Source organism: Gobio gobio, assembly GCF_949357685.1.
Source record: "Gobio gobio genome assembly, chromosome: 24".
In the NCBI taxonomy this organism is placed as follows: Eukaryota; Metazoa; Chordata; class Actinopteri; order Cypriniformes; family Gobionidae; genus Gobio; species Gobio gobio.
In genome coordinates, this window is record NC_137120.1 from 19,651,919 (window position 1) to 19,676,530 (window position 24,612).

At 38.8% G+C, this 24,612-nt stretch overlaps 1 protein-coding gene across 1 annotated transcript in view; it reads left to right on the plus strand.

Moving 5' to 3' along the window:
• rnf123 (ring finger protein 123) overlaps positions 1–24,612 on the plus strand; it is a 220,354-nt gene that overhangs the window by 16,048 nt on the left and 179,694 nt on the right. The window contains exons 3-6 of the mRNA XM_079807156.1: positions 8,490–8,629; positions 14,262–14,450; positions 18,308–18,383; positions 22,385–22,469. Of these exons, the coding sequence (XP_079663282.1) occupies positions 8,490–8,629; positions 14,262–14,450; positions 18,308–18,383; positions 22,385–22,469 (490 nt within the window). The remainder of the gene's footprint in view (positions 1–8,489; positions 8,630–14,261; positions 14,451–18,307; positions 18,384–22,384; positions 22,470–24,612) is intronic.

Consider the following 24,612-nt stretch of genomic DNA (forward strand, 5'->3'; position numbering starts at 1 on the left):
TGTAATATGTTTTTGTATAGGTGCTATAGGCCTATAAGCTATGTTACAAAGGTTTAGGTAACATTTTTAAACTGATTTTTATTCATTAATAACACAAGGACAAAAAATATATATATAACTAAATAGAGAAAAATAAAATACACTTGATTCAAAACGAGTAATAGTCTAATTGACTTGAATTTGTGATGTTAGACTTGAATAGTCAATATATTTCCCATATTTGTTTATGACAGCATAGACTCTATGGGACTGACAGGAAGAACGAAAGACTCAAACCCGAACTCGAGACTCGAAAGATGAACTAATCATTCTGTTCCCGAACCTGTGTCACATGGCCCGGCCCCAGATCAGAGTCAGACACAGACGAGTCGACAACTAACGTCTCGAGGAGTTCGAAGACACGAGAGGCGGAGAACAAATGTGATAAATATGAAGTTGCAAAAGAAAGAATGTCTCGGATCAGGAGGTGAGGTGAACTAACAGAGTTAGACTGCAATAGCCTGACCCAACAACTAATCAATTAATTAAACGTTTCAGTTTCTTATCATTTGGCTTTGGTTGCAGTACCCTTTAGTTTATTTTTATTTAGTTTTACAAATGTAATCAACATTTTCATAAGTACTAGATGGGTTGGGCTATTTAACATGTCATTTTAATTATATTTTTCTGAACTGAACGAAATGACTCGAAAAAAGATTTGTTCATTTTGCTGAACGAGACTCAAAGATCCGAGTCAGTAAAATGATCCGAACTTCCCACTACTACTGCGTAGCTCCTGTTAGCAAGTGCTTTCGGTGTGAGAGCGCAACATTTTCAGTGCCTTCAGCCTTCCACGTTGATTGGCCGGACTTGTGACTCCCAACAAATCAGATGGGTGATGGGCGGGCATTAGTCTAGGTCACAGAGCGCTGTGCTCTGACAGAGGTGGCTGGATCAGAGCCAGATCGCGCGCATTTCAAAATTAAATAATTTTATCTGCAAATCGGTTTTGAAAATGACCGATACCGATAACCATAAAAATGCTTAAATATCGGTGCCGATAATCGGTCGACCCCTACATCGCAGTTTGTTGGTTGCGTATGGGGTTGCATTGCTGCAGACCAGTCAGGGTGCCCATGCTGACCCCTGTCCACCGCCGAAAGCGGCAACTGTAGGCTCAATCCAATCAAGCATCTGTGGGATGTGCTGAACAAACAAGTCCGATCAATGGAGGACCCAACTTACAGGACTTAAAGGATCTGCTGCTAACATCTTGGTGCAAGATACCACAGCACACCTTCAGGGGTCTAGTGGAGTCCATGCCCCGACTTGGCAGCAAAAGGGGACCAACACAATATGTTATAGGTCATATATAGGTCATAATGTTATGGCTGATCGGTGTATGTGTGTACAATATTTATTTGTTTGTTTGTTCATTTACTTATAGCATTTATTTATTTATTTAATTTAAAAATGGGCAAGAGCTTTGCAGATTTTGCTTAAATGAAGTTGCAAGTTTGGGGCCAAATGTTTTGCTTGTAGTTATTGATAAACTTTTATTTTTATATTTCCATAAATTATATACTCATATTTCCATACATTAAAATAATATTTATCCTTTATTACAATATTGTTGGTAACAGGATTAAAGGATTGAAATTAATGAATGCAGTCAACACTAAAAAAAGATTTGCATTATTTCATGTCATCCTGTAAAAAGGGTCCAAATTATGTCTTTTCTGTCTGGGTATTACAAACATTTTTTTCTTCAGTTTTTTTACTAACAGGGTTGCAGTCAAATTAACTGAATATCATTTCAGCAGAGTAGAAAAGTACAAAAGTTGCATGTACATTTGCGTGCGTGGACAGTAAGATTACTAACTGCTTTGGCATCCATCTGACATCAAATGATGTTTGTTGTTTGTTCTTGCCCCTGGAATATACATCCCCACTGACATTATTAGGAAGTTTAGACATATAATGTAGAACACAGAGTACAGATGCTGTGATTTTTACTAGAGCGGTTTTGACATCATGCGGTTCTTCTGAGTGACTGTAAAAAGTCTCCTTGCTTCTAACTCATTAAAGTCAAACTTTGCAGCACCTTCATACACAAACACAGTCTCATGGAGGATGTAACTATTCACTCGTCCGTTATTTTTTTCTGCAGCCTGTCAGATCAATACTGTCCAAGAGACTATCCATTAAGTCAAACCATCCATTGCATCAACAGAGATATTTCCCTTTATCAATTTATTTTAAAGCTTTATAATCACTCACAGTTTACTTCCACTCTTTTTTTTTGATTGCATAAAAGATGACCCTCTCAGTGTATTATCATTTATTATTATTATAGTGTATAACAGTAATTCTGGATGGTAAAAACATGTGAACTGACATTTGCAAGCCTCTTGTTGCTTTTAAAGGTCAACATGAAATGTTCGCGACCGATTTTACTTCAGTGATGTGAAGTATTTCAGAGGGAAACAGGATGTTCAATAAAAAAATACATGTACTGTGGGACTCTATATTATCTATTAGGAATTGATTGGATTGGCAGAAGGGTCGATTTGCATGCCAGAAGAGGTTTGTAGTGCTTAATCAGGAGGCCAATGCTTAGCGGAGGGAATAAATTGTAAAGTTGTCTTTGTGAAGGGACACTTGTCATGACACTTGAGCTTGTCTTGTACGTGATGCATGAATTCCTTCCTTGGTCTGATGAGTCTTGTCTCAATGCTAATTCCAACTTTTTCCACTCTCATTTGCATGACGTCCAGGGGATTTGTCAATTGCTAGCTTTCAAAGTAAGTTTTGTTCCATTTGGTAGTTTTCACCTTTTGCTGTCCCTTATTAAACATGATCCTAAGTACCAGTCTGCGTTTAGGATTGTGTCCACATGACCATTTACACAGTCTTAAAACTAGTTATAGCGCTGTTCTGTACCATTTTTGAAGATTTCGTTTTGCCGTATTTTGTCATGTTTGCTCCCTCAGTCCCTTCTAGCCATGTTTTTTCCTTGCCAGTAGTTTGCTGTTTTTTCCCTCAGTAATTGTGCCAATTATCATGTGATAAATGTCACCTCTGTGTCCTACTCCAAATTATTAGTTAATTATGCTGCTCAAAAGGCTGGCCACAGTCCAAATTCAAATATTTACCATACCATATTTACCATACACTACATTTTTCTACATTTTTCAACTAAATATCAAAATAAATCTAATTATTAAACTAAATTAACCATGTAAACTAAATTACTGATCTAATTACTGATCTAAAGCCCACACTGTCACTGTATGATAATTGAAATGAACTGATGACATCACCGTTTTCTCCAGAATGGCTAGACGGCTGAATAAAATTATGCTGCATTATTTTCCTGTTTAACACTGTAAAGCTGCTTTGAAACAATCTGCATTGTTAAAAGCGCTATATAAATAAAGTTGACTTGACTTGACTAGTGTAGTTTCCACCTAAATATCATAGTTAACCAGTTTACTCAGTGATCTGGTTGGAGTAGAACATCAACCAAAACTTCACTATGTTTCTCAGCCAAATCTATGATTTCAGAATAATTAAGCACACAAATCGTGGACTACTTTTATGGTGGTTTCTCATCTTTTTTTGCTGCTTTAAAGCTTCAGTCCTATGTTGTAATTGCATGGAAAAGAGTGACCAACACATTTTGCAAAATGTATCCTTTTGTGTTTCATGGAAGAGAAATCAATGCAGGCTTGAATTGACATGAGGGTGAAGTAATCTTTAAAAGGTTTTCCTATCCATTTTGTTTATCGGATCCTACCTTAAAGCAATTTCAAATTGAATTGACTCTGCAGTAACAGAGTGATTGCTTGCCTCTCAGCGCCTGGAGTTCTGAAACGTGCGAGCAGTGCCATAGCTGCCTACGGGTGTGGTCTCGCTTATGGCTTTTCTTTCTATGTTTATTCCTCCCTTATTGCCTCTGAGCCCTTATTTTCCAAGCTGCCACTTACATGGACTTCATCTAATTAAACATAGAGCGTCTAATGATTAGCTTTATTTAGAGCTTTATTGCCATTGCTTGCTCTTGCTTTTAACACTGTGCTCCAAGGCTTTTAGCATGTTTGCGATCGCTGTACTTTTCCAGATAAGGTATTAAATTACCCAGTGTCCTCGTGTGCATATAATGAGAGAGAGTGCCCTTTCTGTGTTCTCCAGATGCGGTCAGATAGCAGTTATAGAACGGCAAGGGGGCGGGGCGATGATTTCCCATCAGCCCTCTGTTTTGTTGTTTCATTACTTTGTTATTTGGTGTCGTCATTCTGTTCAAATGCAATGTGCAGATCTGATTGTTCCCCCTCTCATACGTACATGCCGTAATGGTATCTGCAATTTTTTTGTCTCATTATTGAGTAATCAGGGTTGTGGGTTGAATGTAAAAGGTGGGGAACATTTTTTTCATGGAAAACATTTTTTCATTTGCGTCAAGGTGTTCTCATGTGATTTGAGAGTATTATGGATAGACAGACATACTCACATCAGCACTGCTCCATCCCTTTGGTTGCCTCTCCTCAGAGAGAAGCACAATCACGATTATCGTTGGGCAGCGGTGATGAGGCATACCTGAATAGCGCTTAGTCACTACTGCCTTTTAAATACAGAGCATGCCTCTCCTCGAGGCTGATCTCTTCCCCAGGGCATGCACATTGGTTTCCCCGCAGGTCCAGGAAAGGAACGGGAAGGGAATCCCATTTAACCAGAAGTAGTCACACCACCTGAATTCCCAAAACAAGGTACACATTGCAGCTGACTGACCAAGAGACCAGTTGTATGATGATGAGGTGTAGCTGAAGTTATTAACGCCTCGTCACTGCTGCCTTTAACATTCTGGGTGCCACTGTCCTTATACGAGGACATTATATTTTTGTGAATTTCTCTGACACCATACATGTTTTAAGTCTGGATGTTCTGTAAAGAGCATAATCATGGCTTTTCAGAGATACCATTTGTTTTGAGGTTTTACCAGGACAACTTTAAGTCTTTAAAAATTACTGAAAGATCAAATTTAGCACTCTTATCGAAGTATGATAATATTTTGTAATTTGTTATAAATCAACATCTCAGGAAAATGTTATAGGGTTTCACAGCAAAATATGACTTTCTGTTACAAAACAGGGCATTGATTTCATACACGTCCACTGTAGAGGACACCTGGGACCCGTTTCAGAGGTTAAGGAGGTATGTTAACCCTGAAATTAGGGAAACTCTTGAGTTTTCTTACCCCACCCATAATTTGCAAAATAAGAAAAATTCACTGAAATTAGTCTTTTTCCCCCAGGAAACAAGACTAAATACCTTATGTTATTTTTCTTATGTAGAAAATGCATCTTGATTTAAGAATCTTTAAATATTTTGACCGGAAACAACAAAACAGAAATACTCAGTAAGAAAAGCATTCTTTGCAGTGCAGGTACATTCATTCATTGCGCATATTTTATCATGAGGACATCGTCAAAGTGACAAAAATTGCTTGACCTTTTATACAGGATCCTGACGTTCACTTGATAAACCTCTAGAAGTAACCTGACACGTATATTCCCATCATTGCTATTTCCTAAAACGGATTACTGTATGGAATGGAAGGATTTTAGATGGAAGGGTAGTCCGAGATATATGCCGTAACACCACCACCACTGCTGTTAAAATAAACACTAATTATTCACAATTAATAAGGTCATCTTTATTTCCTACAAATACTTTATTCTTTTTCTTGTTGGATGGTAATATTCTTCCTCCATCTCCTCTTCATCTGTCAGTGGTGCTGGTGTTTTGCGAGCCTGTGCCTTTTTGCTGTTGGCTGAGTAGAAGTCAAATGTTAATTTCATTACCCTAATTAATAAAAGTAACAGGAGGGATCTGATAACCTTTAATTATGTGAAAAGAGCATTAGACTATGTGGGAAAAGCTGCTGCACATTGAAATAGACACTGAATGATATTTATTAAATATGTCAAATGTTTGAAAAGTCATGTAGCCTACACCCATGAACCTTTTATACTTAAAGCTTTACCTGATTTAATTATGTTTTTATACTTCATTTTTTGTTGCTGCCACATTCTTTTTTTGGCTGTGGGATACCATGAAAATTAAACTTAATTAAACTAATTAAGGGCCCTATCTTGCACCCAGCGCAATTTACTTTGTACACCGACGCATGTGTCATTCCTATTTTGCACCCGCGCAAAGCGCGCTTTTCCCTCCACAGAAGCACGTCGCTAAACTAGTGAATGAACTTGCGCTACCTGGGCGGTTCAGCGCAAAAAAGGAGGCGTGTTCCGGCGCAAACAATCCCTGGTGCTATTTTGCTGTTCCATTAAACAATTGCGCCACTGACCAGAAAAAACCTAGTCTAAAGTCAGTGGCGCGTTGCGCGTTGTTCATTATGCTATTTTAAGGGCGCATGCTTGACCATAATGTATAGCGTGCACAACGCGCATACACTTTGCTCATGTAATCTACACAGATGCAACAGTTATTTTTGCAAATCATAAATTGTTACACTAAAAAATATTAACACATGAGATGACGGAAATCATTGTGGTGTGCCACGAAGATGTGAAAAAATAGGCATAAATCTAGCTTACAAATTATTCAGGCTAATTGTAGTCTAATAATTAAGGAGACCTGTTTGCCCAATAGTGGCAACTTCTGGCAAGACATATATGTATATAAGGGCATCTAACAAATTGGTTTGTCCGTCAAGAACCAGGAAAAAAAATCGGTGAGGGTGGACGCAGCGATGTCCTCTGCTAGCGTCAGGTCCTGAGTAGAGGCAGATCCACCTCCCGTTACACGGCGTGCCCGATTGATGCTGGCAAGATTGGACTTTCCCCGTCTTCTGATGTCATTGTAGCGCTTGCGGCACTGGTGCGACATCCTGGGGATGCCAGCTGATGAAACAATTGTGGCTATTTCCTCCCACGCCTGTTTAACCGACGCTATTTTGGGTGGGTTTCTCCCATCCCCATACAACACAACTTCTCTGTCTTTCACTGCTCTTTCAAGAACATCAGTCTCCTCGGCTGTGAACCGCTCCTGGCGTGCGCCTGGTAAATACGCCATAATAATAGCAATCCATAATGGAACTTGCGCACCTGCTTTTACAGGGAATGTTGGATGACGCTCTGATTGGTTTATTCACGTTACGCCCAAACCACACCTATGAATAATGAAGCTACTTCAGACCAACCCATTTTAGATTTGCGCCGGGCGCAAGAGCCATTTATCCCGCCGGGAAAATAGCAACAGCGCCGAGACCCGCCCACAAAGTTACTTGCGCTTCGCGCTTTGACACTTGCGTTTCAGATCGTTAAAATAGGGCCCTAAGAGTTAGTTACATATTGACCCGGAAGTATGCAGGCATCTTTTGTTGGGTGCTGTTGCCATGGTGAATCATATGATTTAACTAATCAAGTTGATTGAACTAACTCATTTCAGCTGTTCTGAAACCCAAAACTCAGAGTTTCCCATCTCGGGGTAAGTCACCTCAGAGTTCAAGTTTAAACTTAGAGTTGGTTGAACCTCCTTATTGAAACGGGCCCCAGGACTTAAAGCATGTTTATCAGGCATTTTGGGAGACACAACAACTGAATAGGGAAAGAAATTACATATCAATGTTCATATAAAATATTACATATTATTATGAAAATGTTGCCAACTATTACTCCCATTATTACACTTATACAGAAATGGATGCACAATGCATGCACAATGGTTTCACCATAGGTCCAGGAAGGGAGTGGGAAGAGAATCTCTTGACACCAAAAGTAGAGTTGGTTTACGTGCTTTCCAAGACAGAGCTACTGACTAAGAGGTGCATGTGATGAGGTGTAGCTGTTAATATCATCTTGTCACTGCTGCCTTTAAATGCAGACCATATCTGTCTTCGAGAGTCTGGTCTCAATGGTGCACGTGTTCCTGTACGTTCAAGAAAAGAGCTGGCAGTGAATCAGTAAATACACTACCGGAGGTAGAGTTGCCGTACCAAGTTTCTGGGACAGAAGCACATGTTGCAGCTGACCGACTGGCTCACTTTGAACCTCATACTGTAGGTTCAAGAAGGGAGCTGGCAGTGAATCCTTCAATGCCAGAGGTAGAGTTGGCGTACCAAGTCTCCGACCAACTGGCTTACTTGCTTTTTTTACGTTAGACATCTCAGGGACACCTTTGTGCATTTATTAGATACAAAGGACTTGGCCTCTTTATCTGTCTTTGCTCATCCTGTCACATGATATAAGTGATGTTAGTCTGGTTTTATTGCTTAGCAAGAAGGTATTATGATCACATTTAGACTGATTTGATAATTTGTGTGTTGACTGGTCCACATTTTATTTTATTCACAAACAGAAAGGCATGGCCTAAATTATTTGTGAAGTGACTATTGATAGTTATTATTAATATTGTGATACTTAAGATTTATGAAAATAAGATTGACATTGTATTAAATAAATGTGCTTTTCTCTGATTGGCTACAGAGCCCTGTCCATCACTTCTGCTGCAGAAACACATGGCTGAACTCCTTAGTCAAGACAAAGACATGGCTGCCAGTTTCCTCAATAGCGTCTTAAACCAGCTCAACTGGGCCTTTTCTGAATTCATCGGCATGATACAGGAGGTAAGAAACTTGTTTTCTCACCACAGATCTTCTTATGTGTAAAACAAACAGAAAGTCCCACACAAAACTCCAGAAGCCAGACGTGTCGACCCACTGAAACAAACAGGAATGTTTTGAGAGCACCAGTGAGCCTGGCTAAATGTTTTCTATAACCAAAACTCACATTTTTAATCAAACTCCTTTTTTAAATGATAGAGTTAAATCAAACTTTACTGCCCTGCTGATTAGCCCTGAAATACTGTAACTTTGCACTAACTCAATCAGAACATGTAAATTATTAATAATGACAATGTAATCATGACTGGCACTTGATAGTTGAACTGAATTGCCATCATCTTGCATTTTCAGTGTAAAATGATTCTTTGCATAGTGCATTACTTAGTCTTTGAAATATTCATTAGCTTTTGATTGTGTCGATAAGAAGTGCCTAATAATGAGACCTATGCAACATATAGAAAATGTAAAATGCAAGGGTGTTGCTAACGTGTTCTGAGTATTTTTCTAAGGCATTGTTAAGCGTTTTTTTTGTGGCTTCCAGTTTTTTGCTATGAGCTCGCTTAAAGGGTTAGTTCACCCAAAAATGAAAATTAGCCCATGATTTACTCACCCTCAAGTCATCCTAGGCAGTGGCGGTTCTAGGGGGGAGGCCAGGGGGGCCAGTGCCCCTGTGTCAACAAGCTTGGGCCTTGGGCCTTGACCCTAACCCCCTCTGGCCCCCCTAAATTTGGAATCATATCGCACCAAAAACAATTCTGAAACTGGTTGCAATGTGCAGTTTTTGCTGTGGTGGTATGTGATGAAAAGAGTACTTTATTGTGTCATAACCAATAACCAATGCAGAGAAGCAATGAGGAGGCTGCGCGCTGTGGCGTGCACGTCTGTTTATGAATGATTCGTCACTCAGTCTGCATTCGCTCAAATAGTTGTAAAACGCGGGCTATAATGGTTGCTACGCACTTGATTATAGATCAAATAAGCTCTCTTTATACACGTTGTGTTGTGTGTAACTTCACCCATATGCAGCAGTGATACTGTAGATTAATTTTACTGACTTGACGACTTTGAATTCCATTCAGTCATTTCGTTAATTTAAACATTGGCTACTGGTAGTTATAATATATTTTTTCAATGGCTTTTTTCTCCGAACACGTCCACATATGTAGGCTAATCTTTGATCATATTCCGAATTAGGAAGATGCAGCCAAAAATAAATTATGACCAACACAATGAAAGAACCGTTCATGTGCGACTATGACAGAGACGTGTTTCACCTCAGAGATGGACATACCCGAGAAAAGATACAGAAAATAATATAATTTCAGTCTTGTTCACATATAGCGAGAAATAATATTATTTTATCCAATTGTCCAGTGTTGCTTATAGAGTGTTAGATGTTTGTTTTTATGCCTATGCTAACTTTGCGAAGAGTCTGCTAACAGAGAGCAGGTAGGCTACAAAACATGTAAGTTACAATACAATGTTTAGTTTTACTTTTATAAATTGAGCGTGCATGATCATATTTTACATTACTTTTCAAATAAATAAATGAACTTGAAATTATTTTACTTCACGTGTAGAGACTGCAGAGTGATACAGTACAAAGCCAAATAAAAAAGACTTTCAATAATCCGGAAAATAAGTTAAAGGGTTAGTTCCCCCAAAAAGAAAAGAAAAACACCTAATGTAACTCACCCTCGTGTTGTTCCAAAAACCTGTATTAGTTATCAATTTCAGTGCTTCTTAGTTGGAATGTGCATAAAATTCACGATATGCGGCAAAAATGCCCCTGTTTGAGTTTCAGTCTCAGAGCGTTTTTACACTGGGCACGGTTGTGGTCCGAGTCAGAGCGCGCTCTACACCGCAGGCTCCCTCTCCCTCGTATCCAAGATAAATCATCAACACTATCATCCCTTACATGTGTTTTATTGAACTAAATACATTGTCATCTGATAAAATGCATGTTACTTTTCTTGCGCACCCGAGTCCTTGTTGCTTTCACATTCACATGAATCGCGGCACAGCTCGAGCGTAATTTGCGCAACCGAACTCAGACCACCTCCTTCAGGCAGTCTCGAATTCAGTTCCCCTGAGCTCAGCTCACGCAGGTCCACATGACAACTTTCACATTACCAATTATTCGAACTAAACTGCCAGTGTGGAAAACGCCCTCACATTTACATCATGATATAGACTACAGTATAAGCAATAGGCTATAACATGAGTAACGAGTGCAATGTCACACAAGTTCTGTTTTTCTACCCAGAATAGCATGAGTGCAAATGCGATACTGATCTTATACAACAGTTTAATAAAATAAATAAGTTAATATTGTGTTCAACATAAGAAAGTCATATTTGGAACGACATTGGGGGTGAGTAAATGGTGATAGAATTTTCATTTTTAGGTGAACTACCTATTTAACTACTGGTTAAGATAAATGTTAACGTGTGCCCCCTAAAAGCACAAGTGGCCCCAGTCTGGCCCCCATAGTTACCGTGGTCTAGAACCGCCACTGATCCTAGGTGTATATGACATTCTTCTTTCAGACGAATAAAATCTGAGTGATATTAAAAAAGTCCTGGCTAATCCAAGCATTATAATGGCAGTGAATTGTTGCATCGTTTTTGAAGTCCATAAAATTGTCTGTCAAGCGTCACTGGTGTGCAATGTCATCAGACGTAGCGTAAGCATTTTGAACTGCGAGAGGCACTGCACTTTTTCTGTAAGTTGAATACGGAAGGCGATTGGCCGGAAGCAACAATCACTGCCATTATAAAGCTTGGATTAGTCAGGATTTTTTAAATATAACTCTGATTTTATTTGTCTGAAAGAAGAATGTCATATACACCTAGGATGACTTGAGTGTTCTGGGTTGTTGCCAGGGCATTGCTAAGGTATTCTGACTGGCTGTTGATTGGCATTTGATATGGTGTTTTGGTTGCTAGCATTTGGTAGGCGGTTGCTTTGATGTAGTTGGTTGTTTACAGGGTTTTGCTTAGCGGTTACTTGTGTGTTTTGGATGGTTGTCAGGTTGTTGTTAAGGTACACTTGCTAAGAGGATTTGAGTGCTTCTTAAAGAAATATTAGGTGGTTTCTAGGGCGTTGTTAGGCAATTTCTATTCAATAAGTAAGCATTGTATGCTTAAAGGGGCACTTCAGCGCTGGGAAGATGAATGTGTATTTAAACTGTGTCATTTATGTAGTAGAAATGTGAAATTATTTTTGAATTTGGTGCCTTCTCGACTGAGAAAAGACAGAAAATGTATTTTTGTCTCATGTGGATGAAAGAATGCACTTGCTTCGCTGCCCTACGAGGCCACTCCCTACACCGCCCCCAGCGTCGTTTTGATCTTCATAATAATACAATAATTTTGTTCAGTTTGAGAATAAACACTACAATTAAAAACTGAACGTGTCTTTTCAATAAAGTGTGAGTGAGCCAAACGAAAGTCACAGGACAAGTGCAGCAGGAGTCAGATTTCATTCAGCACGCGAGGGAAGTAAGAGCTGAGCAGAGCTGAGGTAAGCGCGGCTGTCATTCTCAGCGTGTGTCCAGTCTGGCGCGTTTTTTGATCGCATATGGAAGCTAAACTTTCATAGGAATTCATTGAAAAGTTGAAACGCTCACTTTGCTCTGCACCGGTTCGTTATGAATGCCCGAGGTCGAGCCGAACGCATTTCATTCTGTGCATGAGATCTCTCCCCTGTGGGCGGGTTGAAAACATGCGGAACAGCTCCTTCTACTGGTTGTAGTTTTTAGCCTATGGCCAAAAAATCCTCTGATGACGCAAAATGACGATATTTGCGTCATCGAAGGATTTTTTTCCAGAAATAAAATGCATTATTCTCTCGTCTCAGGGGGATATGAGGGGGGAAAGTACCATAATTCAAATATACTACGGGGTTTCTACTGATACAAAGCTTAATGCTAAATCACTGAAGTTACCCTTTAAAGTGATAGTATGCCTTTCTTCAACAAGCCACATGATTTGAGGTATCATTCATGTTGTGCAAACACAGTCTACATTTAATTTATGTATATCGAAGTCTAAAACTTAAGATGATATAAAACGCTATTCTTTTACTTCCTTGCAAGCACTGGTATTTCCTTCAGAAAATGCAAATGTAGTTTACCTTGATTGCATCCACCTTAATTTGATAATTTGGACTCCATGGAAACAACCTTTTGGGAAGAGTAGCGCACAAGCCCCTCCTGTGTTAGGGTCATTACTAAACGCAGGCTTTGGAGTCTCAGGCAGAGATAAACAAGAAAGCAAAACCTCCCAGATCTATAATGGCGGTGAATTAAACCTCAGATGTGAAAGCACTTTCTCTCCGGGCATTATCCTCTACTCTTAAATCAATGTCTTTCAGGAGAGCTGATACGCTGAAATTGTGCCTATTGCAGATTGGACTGTGATTCGTATGCTACTTTGCCTACAGGATGACTGGCTCTTAGGAGCGCCTTTCATCTGCAATGATCCAGGAATTAAGAGGCTGCGGTCTCCAGGGGAATTTGTGATGTTTTTACTGCCTCAGTTTCAGTGAGTGCTAAATTGGAATGAAGGGAAGATGCAGGAAAGAATCTGATGAGTCTAAACATCAAGATGCCGTTTTTGTGGACCAAGTAGTTAAGTTTTATGGCTAAAGAAATGAAGAGTAAAATGTGTATGGTGATTGTTAAAAACTCACTGACATCATTATAGATGGTTGACGGTGGTTTACAAAGCATTACTATCCAGTTGTTTTTTTGAATGGTTGTTAGCACATTGCTATGCAGTTACTAGGGTGTGCTGAGTGTTTGCTGGGTGGTTGTTGGGTTGTTGCTGGGTGGATGCAGGGGCTTGGTGGGTGGATGCAAGGTGGACGCAGAGAGATTGTTAGGTGGATACAAGGTTGTTGCTGGGTGGTTGTTGGGGTTTTCTGGATGGATACAAGTTGGATGCAGGGTGGTTGCAAGGTGGTAGTTGGGGGGTTACTAGGTGGATGCAAGGTTGATGCAAGGTGTATGCAGGTGATTGCTGGGTGGATGCAGAGTGGTTGCAGGGTGGATAGAGGTTGGTTACCGGGTGGATGTAGGGTGGATGCAGGGTGGATGGGGGGATGGTTGCTGGGTAGATGCCGCTTGATTGCAGGGGTGTAGTTCGTGGTTGCAGGGGATTGGTGGGTGGATGCAAGGTGAATGTAGGGTGATTGCTGGGTGAATGCAAGGTGGATGCAGGGTTGTTGCTGGGTGGTTGTTGGGTGGTTTCTGGGTGGATGCAAGGTAGTTGCATGGTGGATGTAGGGTGATTGCTGGGTGGGTTGCAGGTTGATTGCTGGGTGGATGCAGGATGGTTGCAGGGTTGATGAAGGGTGGATGCTGGGTGGATGGGGGATGGTTTCTGGGTGGATGCAGCTTGATTGCAGGGGGGTAGTTGGTGGTTGCTGGGTGGTTGCAGAAGTATTCTGGGTCCTTAGTCATTAGAGCCCACAGTTTTATCCTCAATGTATTGCTGTTACTGTAATTTGACTGTTATTGGATCTTAATTTAGATAATTCCATGCAACATGGCATGCAGTCTCATAATGTATCTTTTGACTTTGTTCATCTTTTTATTGTCTCTTTATGTCATAATTTTTTTCCCTGTCAGATCCAACAGGCAGCTGAGCGACCTGAGAGGAATTTTGTGGACACAAGGCAGTTAAAGGTGTGCGCAACCTGTTTTGACCTCTCTGTCAGTCTGTTACGGGTCCTGGAGATGACCATCACTCTAGTGCCTGAAATATTCCTGGACTGGACCCGCCCCTCCGCTGAACTGCTGTTACGTCGATTGGCTCAGGTGATTGTTGATTGATAGACGGGATGTGTTCTAAAGATGCTGTTCTAAATTCTAAAGCAACATTCAAAACTGGGCAAAAGTACAAAGTAAAGTGAAAATATTTTTTTTCACCATTAAGATTTTCATAAATTTTACTAAAGCAGTTTCATGCAGAACTCTGAGTTAATGATCCTGTTTAAAGCAATTGACCTATCGGTAAGCCCCGCCCCCCTTAGTTACTGTTGCTAACTCGGACAAACAAACGGAGTTGCTATATCTTACAATGTACAGCTGTCAGTGTGAAAACCTTATCCCAAGATGTTTTTGGACACAGAATGTAACGTATACCCCGTCCGAATGATGGCCAAACTTGACTGATGGTTTATGAAGTTTATTACATCGTTTTTCACTCAAAAAATCATCGTAAGAGCTGAACAAACAAAGCATAAGTGCGCCTTAACGTCTCATTCACAAACTCTCTCTCTCTAGCTCTCTCTCCGTGGCATTACCATTAACATACACAGCAAATTACACAAAAACACTCAAAGTAAACAGACATATAAACAGACCTAATGCCTTTTCGGGGGTGCAGATAATAACTGGTGAACTTTGTATCTGCAAAACAACTCCGATAAACTGCGTGCGAGCTCTCCCTGTCACTACCCGTCCCATAGACTATAATACCCGTCAAAATAGGAGTCCTCCTTATAAGACAGATAATGCAGACCTTTAAACATATCTAAACTCACAGAAATAAAATAAATATGGTGAGAGATTAATTTGGAAGCGATGGTTTACAGATCTCAATGCAAACGGGAGAAGCCTCTTGTTACGATCGCAGATGATAACATCCAGGATCAACACTGTTCGTGTACCGCGGGGTAAGATTACATAAATTCACATTTAATCAGCAGTTTAATATGGAGAAATGCACTGAAATGTAGACCTTCGTGTTTCTGACCTACACCGTTGCATGAGAACAGTTACGTTAGTTATAGTTAACTTAGTTGGTTTGTACGTTAGCAGGGAATTACTAACTTTAATAATAACTTCATGAGAGTATGACAAACAGAAAATCCTCTCAGGACACCTGGAATCAGTGTTGCAGTACCTCAGGCACGACGTTTACCATTTTTGTAGCATAAACACCATCAAACCGATGACAGCCTCGGATTTTCCAATGTTTCTCTATGGTGCTGACACCTAAAGATGTCCGAGTTCCGGTCCCAGCGCAACTGATACTCAACTGCCATTGGCTCATCGGCGTTCGATGCGACGGGCTTACCGATAGGTCAATTGCACTTGCTATTAAACATAGGATTTCTGTTTTTATTTTCTCAGACTCCGTTCACAGCTCTCTGAGTTTTTTAAAAACCTTAATTATTAATGATGCTGAGACAATTTATGAACCTTAAGGCCTGTACACACCGGGACGAATATCGCGCACGCTTATCGCCAGCGTTTTTCGTGACGTTTTTCGGTGCGTCTTGAGTGTTCACACCCAAGCGATTTTCACTGGCGATGCGCAGAGTGAACGTGCACATTCAGTAGATAGCGCTACCGGTACACAAGATGGTGCTGCGGCACTTTACGCTTCTGACACTCGCTTGTCACACAGAAGAAGAAGAGAGACAGTATTTACGTGCTTGCCAAAACCACAGATATATTATGTCTATGGCCAAAACCATTCACACACTTTTTGCTAACTGGCAGGCAGCATTATCAGCTCACTTTCTTCTACTTACTACTTCTTCGTCGTATCAGTGTGTGCTCGGCAAGACCGTTTTGTGCTTGAGCGTTTTACTGTCACTTCAGCAGCTCCAGGCACATGAACAAAAGCGCTGATCTCATTGGTCGGCCAGTTTTTAATGCATCGCGTCAAAATAAAAAACGAACCCGAGGCGTTTTTTTAAAAATGATGCTTTTACGCCTGCCGTTTTACGCTTCAGTGTGCACACTCACAATGGCGCCCATTGATTAGTCACGAGGCGTTAAACGTCGGCGATAAACGCGCGCGAAAATCGTCCCGGTGTGAACAGGCCTTTAATCAAACATTCTGCTTTAAAGGGGTCAAAATGAATTTTTATCTTGTGAAATAAGAGGTCAGTTTAGTATGTACATGCTTAACTAGACTAGTCTACTGTATGTGCAGACAAATAAGTCAGAAACTGACCCTCCAGTCCAGTGTTATTTTAGTATTTTTGATATGCTATTATAGTATTTATTAAGAATTAATAATAATTTTAGTTTTTGTTAACAATATCAACACTGCTTCAGTCCACCCAGACTATTTATTGCAACTAAAATGAAGAAATCGTCAAGATTGACATCACAACCATGAGCTCATTAAGAGATGACAGCCTTCATTTACATAGTAAACGAAGTATGTTGGGTAAGCCAATCAGAGATAATTTAGATTTAGAGGACTTAAAGGTACAGTAGCACAGACTCTATGACAAGTTCTGTGTGAGGTTTTGTAATGCTTCAATGTGAGACTGTTTTTGTCCATCTTTGCGTTGTATCTGATTTGCATTTATTCTTTTAGTGAATTGGGTACTTCAGCAGTGGAGACATCATGTGAAAAACAAGACTATCATTGGATAGTCTTTTGAATCCCCTTAATTTTATATAAGTTAATTAATAACAAACATGTATGTTTGGTGGTCACATTTTAGTGCTGACTGCACTCAGTTATTCCACCCTGTTACCCAGGTTGTTACAAAAATGATCAAAAATAGATATCAATCAAATATCAAAAAGTTTGGTAAAAGGGTTGAACAAATTTGCAAACATAAAATACATGTAAAAAAGACATTATATAATATTTCATTATTTCTATTAATTATCATTTAATATTGTCAGAAGGTTACGTACATCCTCATTTATAGAGGCTGTTTTGTACTCTATTCATGGAAAGTGCCATGCAAATGACGAGCAAGTGTATATTGTTCTCGGGGCCACTGCATGTTTTCAAGGCCTCAATTACAGAGGAAAAGGCTTTGAAAGTGTATTTTCTGGTGGGTATTTCTCTCAGCGCTTACATGAGCTTTATTCCCAGCAGAGCATCCATTCACCTGTGGCTTATAATCAGGCTTTAACTGAAGCACACCTGTGAGCACAGCAGGCGTCCATACGTCCTTGAAGAGCAAAACCCTTCTATTTACATTTTTTCCTGTCCCTGAAGGATTTGTCCTATTTTTGAATACAATTACATGCGTTGTGCTTGCCATAAACGTCAATAATTGGCACCTGACAGCTTGGTACCTCTGAATTAAATTCTTGGCCACAGGATGTTGAGGTGTGCTAAACAAGCGAAGGGAATAATTATTGCAGTCTGGTCACTTTAATTTATAACCAGATGTGTTTGATTTGCTCACTGAAACTGGGTCAGATGAAATCTGTTGATATGATGATATGTTGACCCAGAAATGTGAATTTTGTCTTTTACTTACCCTCATGTTGTTACAAACCGGTTGGTCATGTTTTGTTGTGTTGGACACCATTGATTTGCATTGTATAGACATTCTAGTTTTTTGTTTTGTTTAATGTTGTGTTGTTTCATGGTGTTTTTTTTGTTTTGTTGTTTCATTTTGTTTTGCATTTTTGTTTTGTGTTGATTCATGTTGTGGTGTTTTTTTTCCCCTTTGCTTTGCTTTTGGTTTTGTGCTGTTTTATTTTGTTTTGAAATTTTAATTTGCTTTATGTTGTTTCATCTTGTTTTATGTTTTTTTGTTTTGTGTTGTGTTTCATCTTGTTTTGTGTCTTTGTTCTTATATTTGGGGTGAACTGTTTCTTTAATTAGGAGAAATTTCTCATCTCTGTTTTTTATATAATACATTTTGTTTTGAAAACATTTTTATTTTATTATTTGTCTGCAGCTCCTGAACCAGGTGTTAAATCGAGTTACAGCGGAAAGAAACCTGTTTGACAGGGTGGTCAACTTGCGCCTCCCAGGTAATTCTAAGCAGTTTCCTTATAATAATCCTACTTTGAGGATGCACTTGAATGCAATTATATTTCTGAAACGCTTAGTGTGCTGTGCTGAATTTAAACCTCTTAGGTATTTTGGTTCATCCTTGATTGTGTCCCATGTGAGCCGAAATATAGCTTGTTGTAAACTAACAATCAACTTTTCACTTGTTCCTTTTAATAGCAGTTTATTTCAAGTCCCAGAACAAATAAAATGTAATTTAATTAGCATTTTGTGACGTTCTTGACATCACCTCTGAAACCCTTTCAGAAGTTTGGAAAGTCAGCCTGCACACTCAGGGAATTATATTAGACGGATAGGTCAAGAGATTACACAGCGAGTTTGTATGAAAACATAATCCAATTCAGGAGCATACTGAAACCATCATCAGGCCAGTTTTCAGCCTTGACACTGCAGAACATCACATTTATAATAAACGAGGTTGGGTCATGTTGTTACCTGAACATTACTCCTAGAGGGGCAAACAGAGCAATGTGGCTTTCAGTGCATTTTAAAGTTGTTATTAGATGGAACATTTTGATCCATGTCACTGTGGTCTTGATTCAGTGACCTGCTATCCTTCTAAAGTGCTGTTTAATTGATTTTATAGATTTAGTTATTTCATCATTCTATCAGTTTATTCTATCGTATTCATAATGCATTTTATAAATTAAATTTTTTGGGGGGTACTTTCCTGCAGGTCTATTAATTAAATTCAAAGTGAATTTGCTATGAAAACATTCATCTGTCCTTGGAAAAGTCGTATTTCTTTCCAGCTAGATTTTGCCTTGCAGTACTTCAGAAATTAGGAGTATTGCATTGTCAATACAAGATCTTGACCAAAAATATATGCATCTCTTGGCGAAAATAACATCACAACATTTATTTCCATCAAGAGGTGCATCAATACCAAAGAGTCCAGCACTCTGTAAAGTCTCCTCCAGCACATCCCAAAGACTTTCAATGAATTTAAGGTCTGGACTCAGAGGTGCCAATTCATGTGTGAAAATGATTCTTTAAGCTCCCTCCCAACCATTCTTTCACAATTTGAGCATCACTAATCTTGACATTGTCATCCTGGAATATGGCTACGATGTGTCTTCCTACATGGTTGTTTACATTGCCCCTATTATGGATTTTTGAAAACTACCTTTCATGGAGTGTATAACATAGCTCTAAGTGAATGAAAACATCATGCAAAGTTTTAAATCTGAAAGTACACCGTAAATAAAGTTACTGTCTCTCAAAAGTAAGAGTCGACTCTGAGTAAATTAAACAATTTGCTTTTAAAACGAATTCCAAGCCGTTTCGTTGTGACGTCAAGACGAAACATTACCATATGTCCCGCATTTTCAGCCTTGCTTGGCATTTTGGTACAGTTCCCACACGTGCACCTAAATAAATTCAGCAATTAATTTGTCTGTGACACGTTACACTGAACAAACAAATGGCAACAGACAGCTAGATTAATTAGATTACAGCACATTCTTACTCTGATTCTGCATGTTCAATCGGCCTGAAGTGCAATGAACTACATTGACACTTACCATTGAGAAAGGTCTTGCTCCAGTCGTGTTTGCGATTTGACTTTCTGGTTCATCAGCAACTCTGGATGCTTCCTCGTCGGACTCTGGCTTGAATTGGTAAGGCAAAATTGATGCCTTGTCTGTTCATACACTGTATAACATGTTCAACACTTGACAAGCCGCAATCCAGTAATGGTGATAGGTGTTGTGCTGCATGCAGTAGACCAATCACAATTGACTGGGTCATCTGACCAATCACTGCAGATTAACGTCACGCAATGGAGGGGTTTGGAAAAATTAATCGTTGAGTGAATCCTTTGGGAGTCGTTGAGCAAATAAGGTAAAAATAAATGCATATTATAAGACAATGAAAGTGTTTTATGAATTTACATGCATGTAAACCTGTTGTTAGGGACTCCCAAAACAAAAATAGGAACCTTTAAAATGCCATAATAGGGGCACTTTAAGAAATAAAAAAGTTACACACTCCATCAATTAGATTTAAAGAACTGTTGCCAAACGTATAGCAAGCCAGAAACATAATAATCACTGCAATAATGATCAATCATAGACTCTTAAGCATTTGACTATTTAAATCCAACTTTTATTTTATTTTTTTCTGGCCGTAATACAGTCATATGAAAATGTTAGGACACCCTGTTGAATTCCATGGTTTTCTGTATCAGGACATAAAAAAAAATGTATCTGGTCCTTTGCAGGTCTTAATTTGCAAAATAAAACCTCAGATGAACGACAACACATGACACATCACACAGTGTCATTATTTATTTAGCAAAAATAAAGCCATAATGGAAAGCCATAGGTGACAAAGTTAGGACACCCTTACTGTTAACATAGGAATTAAGAGAGTAAGTAACCGTCAGGCACTGCTAATCAAATGCCTTTGATTAACTGATCACCAGCAAATGTGATAACCTCTATAAAAGCTGAAGTTTTGGCAGTTTGCTGGTCTGGAGCATTCAGATGTATATTAACACAATGCCATGGAGGAAAGACATCAACAATGATCTTAGAAAAGCAATTGTTGCTGCCATCAATCTCTGAAGGGTTACAAGGCTATTTCCAAACTATTTTAAGTCTATCATTCTACAGTTAGCAAGATTATTCACAAGTGGAAGAGTGGACGTCCCAGCAAATTCACCCCAAGATCAGGGACTCCCAAAACAAAAATAGGAACCTTTCAAATGCCATAATAGGGGCACTTTAAGAAATAAAAAAGCTACACACTCCATCAATTAGGTTTAAAGAACTGTTGCCAAACATATAACAAGACAGAAACATAATAATCACTGCAATAATGATCAATCATAGACTCTTAAGCATTTGCCTATTTAAATCCAAAAGTATTCTACAGATCATTCTACAGTGAGGAAGATTATTCACAAGTGGAAGACATTCAAAACAGACACCAATCCTCCCATGAGTGGACGTCCCAGCAAATTCACCCAGAGATCAGACTGTGTAATGCTCAGAAAAATTGCAGACAACCCAAGAACTACACCTCACACTCTACAGGCCTCAGTTAACATGTTAAATGCTAAAGTTCATGACAGTACAATTAGAAAAAGATGGGTCAAGTATGGCATTTTTAGAAGGGTTGCCAGGGGAAAGCCTCTTCTCTCTCTCTAAAAAAAAAACATGGCAGCACTGCTTAGTTTTGCAAAGTTGTATCTGAAGAAACCATAAGACTTCTAGAACAATGTCCTTTGGACAGACAAAACCAAAATGGAGATGTTTGGCAGTAATGCACAGCGTCAAGTTTGGTGAAAACCAAAAGAGCTTATCAGCACAAACACCTCATAGAAAAAGTATTTTGGGCTTGTTTTGTAGCCACAGGACCTGGGCACCTCACAGTCATTGAGTCGACCATGCACTCCTCTGTATACCAAAATATTCTAGAGTCAAATGTGAGACCATCTGTCCAAATGATAGGGTGTCCTAACTTTGTCACCTATGGTTTTTACATATTGACTTTATTTTTGCCAAATAAATAATGACACAGTGTAATATGTCATGTGTTGTTGTTTTGTTTTCCAAATTTTAAGACCTGCCAAGCACTAAATGATTTTTTATTATGTCCTGATACAGAAAACCATGGAATTCAATATGGTGTCCTAACATTTTCACATGACTTTATAGTGAAAAAGTTTCAAAAATGTGTGTTGCTCCATGACAGCTAGACACCATTTTTTGTTTATAATTTAACCCATGGTAATTATAATAAATAACACTTTTTTTTTTAAATGAAACACCACATGGTTGAGTCAGTGTTGCTGTGTTGGGCTGATTAGCATGCTTATTCACATATATTATGTATTTTAGCACTCTTGGATGGCTGACCAATCAGCACCCAGAACCAGATCTGTTTTTGTTATAAAATATAAAACAAAAAGTAACTATCTGAGCCACTAATAAAACATGTTTTATTTTCTGTGTAGGCCTGGAGAGTGTTGATCACTATCCCATCCTAGTGGCTGTTACAGGGATATTAGTGCGCGTTCTGGTCGACTCCGATAAACAAGGGTGAGTTATGGCTTTGTGTTTCTTTATTTTTCCATCTATATAATGGGATCTCCATATTTATGGGCATACTTACTGGTGTAGACTGTTGGAAACTCTTTTGTTCCTTGAAGCAGAGACCAGGAGACTTGGATATGTTCTTCAGCAGGATTCTTTATTGAGAACACGTGCTGTTTTTCGGCTGAGGTTGTCAAGTCTAAAATAAGGGACCTGTACGTGGTATTTTATAGGTATTCAGTGGGCAGTCCTTAGAGGTGTTGACATTACAATTACACACAGTAGAGGAAGAGACAATGACCAAAGCAAATGACCAATCACCAGTTCTGATCCAATCAGTATAACAGTGCCATTCAAATGCATAGATGATAATTCAATCACTCAGGGGCTCCAAGAGCCTTTAAAGACAAATCGTGAGAATCTCAGTAATCTGGCTCATTTGATTTACAATGAAGAGAACAGGAACTGGCCTGGAAACTTTGCATAACAGACCACTGTCATCATATTTACCTTATATGCTGAATACAGTGTACTTTAAATATATTCTTAAATGTGTAATACCACAGTCCCCCTTTTGAGAGTTCTAATAACTCTCACATAATACAAATTTAAACCTTCATAAATCCATTCTGAAGCTTATGTTTGTTAGCATAAGCCCCATCTTCTAGTCATGTACCTTGAGAAAATTACTGGCACATATCACTTGCTCTGTGTGGATTGTCTGTATAGTGACGAATGACATTTTGACACAGAAACAAACATGCCACTAGGGTCCGTGTAGTTCTTACGGGTAATAGTCTTTTTCGGGTTGGAACAGTCCTTGTGAGTCATTTGTTGACCTAACAGGTTTCCGAACCACGAATAATTATCTTCAGTCATCTGATGTAATTTTGCTGAAAAATCAAGAATGTCTGGTTGGATTTTGTTCAAGAGTTCTTGACCATCATGGTTGTGCATAAGTGAGTCCTGGAATGCAGCCATATTCTTTGTTTGTGGTAGGAGCTGAATTATGTAGATTGTGGAGAGAACATAAACCAGGGTGCACCTGCCGTTGACTTGGCTGGGTAGGATGTTGTAGACAGAAGTTCCTCCCATCATTAGGGCTGCAACAAACTATTATTTTTGATAATCGATTAATCTAACGATTATTAGACCGATTAATCGACTAATCATCGATTCGTGTTATTGTCATCGACGACTAATCAGTACATTTTTGAACGATTATTCAGCTTTCCCAATTAGTTAAAACATTGAGTTATACATATTCTAACTATAATATATAAAAAAGAAAATCACTTAAACTTTTTAAAATTGATGTTTTAATGAACTTTGAGCCAAGTTCTCAGAACTCAAATCACACACAAATGCTCTCTAAGCATTGTTTAAATATTCTGTTCTCTTTCATTTGAAAAAACAAAAATTAGCTGCATTACAGACAAAAAAAAAATATATTTTTGAATGTAAACATCTCTTGGCAGCAGTATTAAAGGCATAATTCATCCAAAAATGAAAATTCTGAAAATGAATCATTTACTCGCCCTCAAGTTGTTCCAAACCTGTATGTGTTCTGCTGAACACAAAGGAAGATATTTTGAAGAATGTTTGTAACCAAGCAGATTACCATAGTAGGGGAAAATACTATGGTAGTCAATGGTTGCTCTATCTGCTTTGTTACAAACATTCTTCAAAATATCTTCCTTTGTGTTCAGCAGAACAAAGAAACTCATACAGGTTTGGAACAACTTGAGGGTGAGTAAATGATGACAGAATTTTCATTTTTGGGTGAACTATCCCTTTAAGAGCTTCATTTGGAAAACAATAATAGGTCCACTGCTTTTCTTAGAACTGAAAAAGAAAAAGAGGACATTTACTTCAGGACACAAAGAATGGTAAAATATTAATCTGCAAATAACATTGCAGACAAAATGACATATTAATCTCTTACATGACAATTGAGCTGACAAATTCTCATTCACCTTTTAATTAACAGTATGAAAAAGTAAATGACATGATATTCTTCCTAACATCGCCTCTTGAAAGTCTGCATGCATATTGAACAAAATACAGGCAAGTGATGAGACTATAATACCTAATAGTGTTATAATAATAATAAAAACAGTCCTGACTCCAAGCTCGATCAAACTTTATT